This window comes from Diadema setosum, chromosome 22 (assembly GCF_964275005.1).
Source record: "Diadema setosum chromosome 22, eeDiaSeto1, whole genome shotgun sequence".
Lineage (NCBI taxonomy): Eukaryota > Metazoa > Echinodermata > Echinoidea > Diadematoida > Diadematidae > Diadema > Diadema setosum.
Genome location: NC_092706.1, coordinates 25848326 through 25860577, shown reverse-complemented (window position 1 = coordinate 25860577; position 12252 = coordinate 25848326). Strand labels below are relative to the sequence as shown.

The 12252-nt window shown below is 38.2% G+C and overlaps 1 protein-coding gene across 1 annotated transcript in view; it reads left to right on the top strand.

Moving 5' to 3' along the window:
- Positions 1-9158, top strand: part of LOC140245254 (uncharacterized) — a 30659-nt gene extending 21501 nt beyond the window's left edge. The window contains exons 3-8 of the mRNA XM_072324837.1: positions 1372-1458; positions 2073-2363; positions 3787-3975; positions 5647-5715; positions 7586-7682; positions 8633-9158. Of these exons, the coding sequence (XP_072180938.1) occupies positions 1372-1458; positions 2073-2363; positions 3787-3975; positions 5647-5715; positions 7586-7682; positions 8633-9158 (1259 nt within the window). The remainder of the gene's footprint in view (positions 1-1371; positions 1459-2072; positions 2364-3786; positions 3976-5646; positions 5716-7585; positions 7683-8632) is intronic.
- Positions 9159-12252: the final 3094 nt, after the last annotated feature.

Sequence of the window (12252 nt, the reverse complement as noted above, 5' to 3'; positions counted from 1 at the left end):
AGTCTACTTGTTGAGGCATCTGGCATTTCATTTACAATCATAGTTATATTGTATATATTCCAAAAATAATGGATATACATGTATCACTCTTACATCCTCTCATCAGAGTTACTTAAGTTACCATAGGTATTTGCCGTGATTCGCCCTTTGTAGTTGGGTTCATGACATGCATTCTGCAATCGTTTGATCTATTTTCTAAAGTATCCAGTCATGCTCTGATTGTAAATCTTTTTTATGATACTCATTGAGGACCATGTATCATATATTCATGAAGCTTTTCTCACTCTCAGTGCGTATAGTTGTACGAAGCAGGATATCCGGAGTCTTGAAATTAACATCTATGTGTTGACAAAATGCTTCTGGATATTGAATTAAATCACATGGAAATTATGATGCACAACAAATTGAGTTTTCTAGTTCCTCTAAAAGATTTCAATCGTTGCAAAGTAATCTGTTGCAATTAATTTACCTTTCTTGATAGAGGTAAAAGCATTGGGAATAATATCGAACACAAAATATCTTTCTTAAAATTAAAAAGACAATATCTGAGTAGAAAAAAAAGAAGAAGACAGGACTAGTTGATATATTTGAATTGAATTGAATCAAACTGAATTTATTTCCGTATTTCACACAAAACCAAATATAATACACAATTATGAGGGGACAAAAACGTCAAAATAATGAGATTACAATTAAAAACGTACTGCTACAGAACTTAAAACCTTGATTATTATGAGATATCAGACATCGAAACGACAGCAGAAGGTTGTCTGTAAGTTAATGACTGGACAAAAGCTTAGGTCCGTTACGAATAAAAGTGTGAAATGTGATGGAACCAACTTGAGGCAATGTTTGTAAGTACTGCAATGCAGAGTCGGTTCCCAGGGTTGAATGCGTTTCACATACATAATGAAAGACAACATTTGCAATGAGAATAAAGATGGTCACTTTGTTTTCTTTACGGATAAACAATAGAATTAAAATCGGAAAGAAGAAAGAACAAAAGATATTTGCATTTTGATTTTCTCCGATATATCATGATCTGTTGTACGCTGCTTCCAAGGCAGCAATGAAAACCTGTAAGCAAGCCATTGCTCATCGAAGGAGTTGGCAAGGAGGACACAGTGCCTTGCCGGCAGGGGTAGACACAACCTTTACAGCCAGGAAACTTGAACAGAGACCATCATGATTGATAACAGCCTTAACTGTTTTTGTGCCAATGACTCAAAAGAGCACACATTTCACATTATACCAGTGGACAGAAAATAAACATGGCGCACAGAGGGTTAAATACTATTCCTCAAGACAAATCAGACGCACCATTTCCCTATTAACTTTTCTCCCTTCACTTTATTCCCTTTTTCCTCCCAGATGCACCAGATCTGATGCACTGCAGTAACTCCACCTCCAACATCAGACCGTGCAGCAGCGAGAGAGAGGCAGGCGCCATCTGTCAACGTAAGGGGCGGACATCACTATTATCCGTCATCAGAATAACATAAGTCATGAACGTGTTCGCAAAGAGTCAAAACACTTTAGTCAAGAACTTCATCCTCTCTGCTGTCGTATATATGATAATATTATATATCATATAAATGTACATATTATGTACATAATACGTAATCAATTTGTATTATTATGTACATGTATTTTTATTGAGTTTGGAGGGTATCAAAATAGTCAGGATGGAGAACAGAGCATAAGGTTTTCCGAAACAGAAACAAACAAAGTGGAGAAGCGCAGAACGATTACCGTAACTGCTTCTTTCTAACAAAGAGTATACATTTCAAGGTAATACACATTCAGTCTATTTTGAGTCATCGAAAGTCGTTATGACTTTGACGCAACTAGCCTTCATTCTTTCTTCCATTATAGCCACCTATAAAATCTATTAGCGTTATTTTATGTCTTCATGTAGATACTCTTATCAGTTTATCACTATTTGTGTATCATTGAATGATCTAGCATTCATGTTTTACGTATATCATTAATTTACTACTCACTTAATCTCATGACTATTTGAAAAACTTTTTGTGTATTACCTGTCTGTTTGTCATCTTTTATTTACATAGTGCCGGGGTATAAAGGCTGTTACAAGATGGCGACGGTATCTATAAAGAGCGATATCAACATGATCGACAAGAACTTGACTGTTGACTCCTGCTTGGCCTTCTGCATCAACGAGTCCATGTCCCTGGCCGGAGTGTCCATTGACCACTGCCACTGCTGGCTCAACATGCCCAATACGACCACGGAGATGACCTTGGTCGGTCACGAGCACTGCCTCTGGCACTGCCCAGGCAACTACTTACAGCTTTGCGGCGGGACCAAGAGGCTGCTGAAAACGTTTGCCATCTATGATAGTACGTCCTTTGTATTTCATCATATTCATGATCATGATCGTCATCATATTTACCATCACCCCCTCATTATCATCATTATCATCATCATCATCATCATCATCATCATCATCATCATCATCATCATCATCGTATCGCCTTACGTACCATCACTTATGATCTATATCTTCCTCAACTTCATCGTTGTCAGCATCAACTTTGTCAATCATCCTCCTCCTCCTCCTCGTCCTCATCATCATCATCATCATCATCATCATCATTATCATCATCATCATTATCAGTAAATGTTATTATCATTAATATATCACCATCATCGCCATTTTGACCATTAGCATCAACTTTATAACCGTCACCATAATCGTCATCGTAATCACATCGTCATTATTCTCATGATCAATAATCATCATCGTTGTCATTACACATCATTGTCGATATCATCATCATCGATTTCTTCTTGTGCATCGTTGCTGTTTGGGCTTGTAAGACTACTTCACAAAATTTGCCAAGTGAAGTAATTACTAAACCTATAACAGCAAAATGATATCAATGACAATATGAAAAAGATAATCTTGAAGCCAAATAAACGATACAAAATTTAGCGATAATCACATGTTAAAACAACAATAACAATAACAACAACAACAACAACAACAATAACAACACCCCAAAACACACACACACACACACACACACAAACCGGTGGGGTCAGACTATTACAGAAAATGCTACCCAGATATGGATGTATATTACCTGTTTATAATGTCCATTTTTTAATTTGAATTAATTTAAATTCATTTCTGCATTCCTTTTTCATACAAGAATATAACAGAAAGCCAATAGAACAAACAACGGTAACATTGGGGCAGGGGAAATACATGAACAGATGAATGATTGACTTTAATGTATAGCACATTTTTTTTTTCTCGATAATACAAAATAAATAAACAGACATTAGGTGAGACACATCAAATTACATTCTGGCGTCAATAGCTTACATAATTATTAGTTCACCTGCGTTAAATCTCAATCATTTCCCCTTGATTCCTTTGTGTCTCCCTTCATTTTTTTAATTATTATTATTTTTTTTACTGATGTAATTTTCTCCTTTACAATACATTTATGTCATTTATGTCTACTTTAGAGAGTATAATCATGACAATTGCTTGCGGATTATTTGATATTGACAGTATGATAATTTCAATACTATTGTTGTCAGTGTTTTTTTCATCCATATGTGAACATCCTCACAGACAACAAAATGTTCATTCAGCAAAGTTACACATTATAATATTCTATGTGTTCGTCAGACTCCATATCGTTTTGACATTTTATTTAATTTTGATAACGCGTGTATTCGTTTACTTCCTCATAATATACTACACCTTCTTCTCATCTCCCCCCCCCCCCCCCCTTCTTCTGCTCTCAGCCCAAGAGGGGTTCTGCGGTGACCCTGGTGGCATCGCCCACGGCTCCCGGGACAACGACTGGTTCCAGTTCGGCGCCTCGGTGACGTACAAGTGTGACGAGGATTACCAGATGCTGGGTACCAAGACGCTCACTTGTGTCCAATCAGGGCCCGGCTACGATTGGAACGACGCCTCACCGATATGTGTCCGTATGTATTCCTTTGTAGCACGGAAAAAAAAGTGATCTTACATCTTGATAACAACTATATTCTACGCGTTGTGTCAAAAGGCTGTAACAGACGATTTGAAAAATGCTACGCAGATATGGAAATAATAGTATGTTACCGACGGGTGAACCCTGGCACTATATAATGTCCAGTATTTTGATTTGATTTAATTTCAATTCATTTCTGCATTTATTTTTCAAACCAAAACATAACAGAAAACGAAATGTGTATTTATAATACAATTGATGGAGTTCTCAGACATTTTTGAAATAACAGTAATAAGTATAATGATAAAGCAAATAGCATGCAAGCTTTATAGGATGAATATCCGTTTTATCATTGTATAGCAATGTTTAATGTATTGATAAATATATTGCGGGAAATATATTGTACATTTTGCTTGAATTCATTTTACCAGGTCCCTTCAAAAGTTGTGGACAGGAAGAAAAAATAGTATTGTGTTGAAAACTTTGCAGACGCACCTTATTTTGATAGATAGTACCCTTTTTATGTCTTCAGCAGATGATATTTCTTCTTTCCTTTAAGCGTGGGATGATATTTGGCCAGGCGCCACCACTTTAGTATGCCAGGGGCGAAGATATCAAAAAGAATACTGTGGTTATAATTTTTCAATGCTTTCACGTAAAGGCTAATCGTCTGTCATGCTGATAGATCTGAAAGGACTTTTACCCGAGAAGGACTGACTATTCACCTGTAATGGTCTTCTCTATCATTCTATGGGTACGACTGTACCTTAACCCTTTACGTGCCAGGGACTTTGAACAGTGTGTACAATGCTATGAGATTTGCTGTACCAATTGACTCTCAGAGCAGGCAAAGGATTAATCGTTTCCAGACATCTATTTGAGGCAATACTCTCTCTCTCCATTCCTAATTTAGCGTCTCCGCTTGCCAGTCCCACGTGCTTAGAACCACGTAAGCTTCAGACTAAAGACTTCCTGATTTCGGAAGTCGGACCTAGTAAAGATTTTGTTAAGTGGTTTCCCCTCGTTCCCTTCCCGTCAATTTCTCGAGAAGGCTGTAACAGTGATAAACTGATCTCTATCACTACACACTTACACACACATCCTCCCGTACAGAACATAACATGCGTGTAATGTAAGCACATAAAGCTACAATGAGATATTTATGGTCTTGTTTGAAGAGGGTAGCGTCTTCAGTGTGTTAACACTGAGCTCGACAAGAAGGGTTCTGCCATTATCATTACCCCAGCATTGAAGGCACCCCTTGTAGGGTCAAGAGGGACATCATGGGTTAAAAAAAAACAAAAACAAAACAAACGAACATATCGTTCAAGGACGTAAGCACTCGGCAGGACCCGAACTCGTGACCTCCATTAAAAAGTCCAAGAGTGTTATCCACATCCACATCCAGCTGCACCCCATGGAAGACCAGATTAACGTAGCTGAATATGGGCCATCTTCTCAGATGGAAATGAACAAACAAACAAACAAACAAACAATCGACTATACAACTGTGCTCCCAGGTAGACGCCCCCCCCCCCCCCCCCCGCCGATATCCTCATAATCCGGATGGGTGTTATGAAATCTTTGATTGCGTTTTGAATGTAACGTTGTTTGCCAAGCTATAAACAAACTAAGCTATTTCTCTCTTTTGACTGCTGACCAACAGCCGTGCCCACCACAACAGTGGCGTCAACAACAGAGGAAGCGAGTATGGGTGGCGAGCAGAAGCTAGAGGGTAAGTGAATAGCAGACGACCAGTGCTGATACTCGAAGGAGAGGAGGGGATAATTATTACCTCTCCTAGGAGCTGCGAGGCTGTTGAACATATGGCTGCCGTCATTGGTAAACAACATCAAATCATAATTAATTTCATGTCTCATTGTGTGTTCTGATTTTGAATATTGCAATATTGATTTTTGAGACTAAAAGCCAAATAATGATAATAATAATAACAATAACAATGAGAATAATTGAAATAATAATAATAATAATAATAATAATAATAATAATAATAATAATAATAATAATAATAATAATAGTGTTTCTGTGTCGATTTTTTTTTCCACAAGAACAAGAACAATGCAGCTCTTCTTCGTATCATCCTCCTTATTATGCTTCATCTTCATTTTCTTCCCTTTCTAATCTTCCTACCCTCCCACTTCCTCTCCTCGACCTTCTTTTTTATGCGTCATCTTCTTTTTCTCTCCCTTCTGTTCCTCCTCCTCCTCCTCCTACTCCTCCTTTCTATGCGTCATCTTCTTCATTTTCTTCCCTTCTCCTCCTCCTTCTCCTCCTCCATTTTATGAGTCATCTTGTTCTTTTTCTTTCCCTTCTCGTCTTCCAACCCTCCTCCTTCAACCTTCTTTCTGTGAGAGTTTGCGTTAGTTTAAAGGACAAGTTCACCTTCATTAACATATTTATTGAGTGAATGCAGCAGTATTAGTAGAACACATCAGTGAAAGTTTGGGGGGGAATCGGACAATCCGTTCAAAAGTTATGACTTTTTAAAGTATCTGCACAGTCACTGCTGGATGAGAAGTCTACTGTGCTGTATGATGTCACATGCGTATAACGCTACAAGGAAAATATAAAGAGAATTTCACAAAATTTTACTCTTTGAAAAAAGTGCACATTTCCTCGACTCGTCTCTGACGTTCGTTAAGGGTAATATAATTCCCCATGCCTTCTGAAAGAGGGAAATCAAGTGTTCTTTTATTATGCAAGAAAAGTGAAAATATGTTGAGTTTTCTTTATAATATTTTCTTTATATCGTTGTACACATGTGACATCACAAGCTGTAGTAGTCTTCTCATCTAGCAGTGACTGAGTAGAAACTTTAAAAATTCATAACCTTTATACGGATTGTCCGATTTTCCTCAAACTCTTGTTGTCGTGTTTTATTGACATTGCTTCAATCGTTCAATCCACATGTCTATGAAGGTAAACTTGTACTTTAAGAATCTCCTATAAATGACATCTCGGAGACTCTTGTGATTCTTTTGTGGGATGTGGGTATATGTGTCTGAAATTTATGGACCGTAATTTGACAGACATATGAACACTATTGTTGAGGAATTTCAAGGAAAGCCAATATATGAAAGTAATGGCTTTCATTATTAATGAGTATCATAATTCTTGTTTCATTTTGTGGGATAGGTTTCGTAAGTCGATTTTGAAGTGCTTTCATGGAAACCTTAAAGAATAAATCGTGGAGCATAGTATCATTTACGTGTCTACTTGTCAACAGGCCTATTTTGCCTATATACATGCTCATGCTCATGTTTGACACGGACATGCAACCTGATTTTTTTTTTTTATGAACGTTCTCCCAACCGTTTTAATCCTACCATTCTAATCGATATCAATGTTTTCTTGAGGAGATAGATAATGTTCAATGACCAAATGAAATATTGCGCTACTCAGCCGACTTATCAAACTAGAAGACTGCAAGAAAAGCGATAATGCATCACAGCAGAACGTAATCGGCGCAACTTTCAGAATTTCTTCACCTTCTTACCTCAGTATCTCAGTATTCATGCCCAGTTCTGTCATCTATCCTTTTTTTTTTTTTTTAACAATCATGACATCTTGCTTGTTCCATGCAGCGCTCTCCGTGGGAATGGTCGTAGGGGGCGTTTCTCTGCTTTTTCTCATCGTTTTCATCGCTTTCACAATCGCCTGCTGTAAGACGAGAAAAAAGAAGTAAGTCTCGAAGTCACCATTAATTTTCTAGGTGTAGTTATCTGTACACAGTGGGGGATACAGGCATGAGTGCACCGTGCCCCTGGTACGCTACATGTCAACACGCGAAGTCCACACACGTGCTCATCTGAAGACAATTTGAGATTATTTTGTTCCTTTTGTTATGATTCATCCTTTCATTTGTGATATCACGATGTTGTTTAGTGCGCATTTTTTGGTAGACATACGGCAAAATACGACATCGCCCATATGCATGTGTATACCTGTGTATATATGTATTTTCCGTTTTCCTGCTGAACGGATGGCACGTACCAGAAAAACGCAAGGAATGTTGTTGTTTTGTTTTCTTCTGCTGAATGTTTAATTAAACTATCACGACCTGAATGAACTTTGTTGCAAAAATGATATTCTTGACATAATCAACTTGGCAGATGTGCATTTTTCTTTCACTGCATAATCTATTGGAAAGTGATGAAATGGGAGAAATTCCACCTTAAGCTCTAGCATTATCTTCTAAAATGTGTTTTTTAATGAAAAAATCTCTGATAGCTTTAGAGATCCTGAGGATTTTGAAAACCTTCCAATTGACAAACTAGCAATGAAATGTACAGAAAGGATATGATAAAGATAAAGCATTAGACACATGGCTAGGACAACGTTGGTTAAATAACGTGGTTTCTGCTGTGAAACCATCATCAACTGGATATGATAATTGTAAGTGGATTTTCTGTAACTCTTATTAAAAGACGTTCAGAAACAATCAACAAATTAGAGGAATGTTTGTAACACACCCCAGCATTTGTTTTTGAAGAGGGAACTGAACAGGGTAATACAATCATGACTGCCCCCCCCCCCCCCTCTACACGGTAACCTGCAAAGTTACACAATATTTTCTTTTCATCCATTGGCTTCTCTATATCTTTCTTTCCAATTCCCGCATTCTCTTTCAGACCAAAGAAACTGATCGAAGAGGGTGAAGACGGAGAACAGATGGGCGAACTCAAGAGGAGCAAGAAGAAGAAGAGAAGTCGGAAGAACAAATCCAAGAAGGTGAAGAAGAAACACAAGGAAGTCGACGAGGACGAGAAGGAGCGAGACGAAATGGAGCTCGAGTTCGCCACCGACGACGACGAGAACGACAAGAAGGATGACGACGACAAGTCGGAGGAGGAGGAGGACATCGTTGCCAGCGAGAACAAAGCGAACTCCAAGTTGGATGTTGGCCCCATCGCCGTGGCCGATCACAGCTACTACCAGATGGATGCCGACCAGAGCAGCAGGGGCAAGAACAAACCGCTTCCGTCGGCGCGTGGCCAGGGCCGTCCCATGTCCAGCAGCAAGCCGGCCAAATTCAACTTTATCGAGACGGACGATCGAAAGAACTCAAAGCGCGGCCGGGCCGGAGCGCAGAAGAATGTGTTCTTCCTTCGCGGGAAAGGCAACGACAGCGCGTCGGACATTCTTTTGCGAGATTGAAACCAAAAGACGGCATAACTTCAGAGTGTTATCTGTTTTCAGGCGTTCAGGTACAAAACCATCCGATTTCTGCAACTGCGTGAAACTGACAAAATATCATGAGCTCAAGCCTTTATAGTTTTGCGAATCTTCCAATCTCTTAAGATTTTGGGGAATGTATGAATTTCGTTTAACTCTCATTAAAAGATAAACAGAAAGATTTTGGCAACCAGAGGAATCTTTCAAGAGTGATTATCCTTCGGATGGGATACGAGTTGAAGGTAACGTGTATGAGAGAGAGGGTGTCACAACGCATGCGCGTAGAAGATTCCGCTTCATTCATTCATGGCAAAGCGCACGGTGCATGACCTGTTGAAGTGGTCTGCCTCACCATCCAACCTGACCCCAAGGAAGACGAGCTAGTGCAGGTGAATGTGGGCTATCCAGCCATGTTCTCAGATGGATAAAATGAAACAAACAATCAAACAACCAAACAAACAAGCAAAAAAACAAACAAGCAAACAAACAAACAAACATTGGTAACGCACATTGTTAGCTACCCCCTTTTACATTTCTCATCGTAACAAGACAAAAACTGAACACGTGACAGTTGTTAAAGACCTATTAAAGTGGCGATTCATGGGTAGTAAACTCCATTCTCTGCCCGTCGGGGTAAATACGAGAACCACGAAAAGCACCTGCCCTCACCGGTCAGCGGATACTTGCATCGAGGCGTATAATACCCTCATCGGTAACGGTCGACTCCAATCGAGATCCTTCGGTTGTGTGTGTAGGGCCTACGTACACAGATATCAGTGATAAAGCAATTCGTTACGGGCGGGATTCTCGAGTATATTCGAACCTGGCCAGCCTTCCCATTCTATGGTATCCCCACGATACAGGGTCTTTCAAATAACAGGCAAAGGGTGACAGACGGAATGCAGCTTCAAACAAGAGGAACAATAAATTGTTTGTAGATAGTATTAAAGGGAAGATAAACCCCGAGAACAATGTGGATTGAGTGAAAGCAGCAACATTATTAGAACACACCAGTGAAAGTTTGAAGAAAATCGGCCAATCGATGCAAAAGTTATGAATTTTTAAAGTTTTGGTGTTGGAACCGCTGGATGAGGAGACTACTAGAGGTTATGACGTATGAGTGGACTACAATATCAAGAAAATATAAAGAAAATACTACAAAAATCCATTTTTCATGAAAATTACATATTCCATCAACTTGATATTGACATAATGTTAAAGGTAGCAATTATTCCCCCTGCTTTCTGAAAGCGGTTGGTCCACTGCTCTTTCATAATTCTAGAAAAGTGAATTTTTGTTGAATATCCTTTATATTTTCTTTGTATTGTTGTCCACTCATACGTCATATCCTCTAGTAGTCTCCTCATCCAGCGGTTCCAACACCAAAACTTTAAAAATTCATAACTTTTGCATCGATTGTCCGATTTTTCTCAAACTTTCACTGATGTGTTCTACTAATGTTGCTGCTTTCACTCAATCCACATTGCTCTTTGGGTTTACCTTCCCTTTAAAGATTATGATTAAGTATAAGAAGCATGATTTGTACAGGATAGTTGGTAAAGCTTGGAAAGCTATGCTGTTCGAGAAACATGAACGGGAGAGAAACAAAAAATGTTTCAATTATTGTTACACAAGGTTTGCTATTTCGTTTGTAAGGAACCAATGGTATAAAACAGGCCTGCTGGCTTTTATCGCTTATAGATCTATCTCTCGAGAAAGAAATGCCTAGGCACCTACGCATGGAAAGACGGATGAATAATATAAATGGAGAAAGTGGAAAATATATGCACAAACACAGACAGACAAACAAAAACAAACAAACAGACAGACAGACAGACAGAAACAGACACACACATACACATACAAGCAAAAACACACGCAAAAAGATATAATGCGAATGAGAGTAAAGGGGAATACACGTGCGATTCCACGTTCTCATCACACGGTATCGATGGTTGTCTCTTTATAAAGCAAGGTACTCTGTAATCAGGCTAATTGCCTGCAGTTCTCCGGAAGAGCCTACTTAATGTTCGCGGTGGCGTGACTGCTTGTTTGAAAGCATTCATTGTTTTATTGTCTCTTGTGTTACATATAGTGGGTATGCAATATGATATGATATGTTATTATATTATACATGTATGAAGCAATGTGTATACCCTTGTACAATGCGTGTATACTTTTTTTTGTTGGGGGAGGGAGAGGGTGAGTTAAGAGGATGAGAAAAATAACTGTACTGTATTGGCAAACTGCCGTTTGCCATTGGCTGGTAAACACTTGATAGGATTGTTGTGACTCTTTACTCTTTGAATCCCGGACATGTGCTTGAACAAGGTGTCCCCCCTGTATACGTATTAACCCTGTACCCCCTACATATCACCCCCAGTTTACAGTATCATTCCTGAGAACGAGGAGCAAACTGATATGCTTTTTATACCAATGTTCAGGATCCTCCCTGTTCTTTTATCTAAACTTTTTTGTTTAACAGCTGATTTCAAAATCTAGTTGTGGATACCACGTTGTGTTGTAAGGGCATTGAAAGCAGAACATATTATCTATCTATATTATGTAAATATATATATTATACAGTTATATATATATATATATATATATATATGTATATTATATATATATATATATATATATATATATATATATATATATATATATATATATATATATATTTTATGCATATATATATGTATATATATATTATATATATATACATATATATATATATATATACATATATATATAATATACTCTATATATAATAGTAGACAGAGAGTGATAGAAAAAGAGGGAGAGGGAGATAGAAAAGATTGATTCTCTGTTGTTTTCTCTATTGTTTTCTTAATCGTGGTTGCCGTAATTTTAATGTTAACAAATCGTTGAGGTAAAGTGTGGAGCCTCTTATTGAGGTCCTACAATGAATTTCCGCTTTCTGGTATTTGCTACAAAATTCGTAGATTCTTTGTTTCAACTCTCGGTGAGTTGAAAGAGAAGGTCATTCATTCTTCGACACCACAATAAAATGCAGTGGTGAGCATTGTTTGCAGTTTATCTCAAAGGGGTCCCG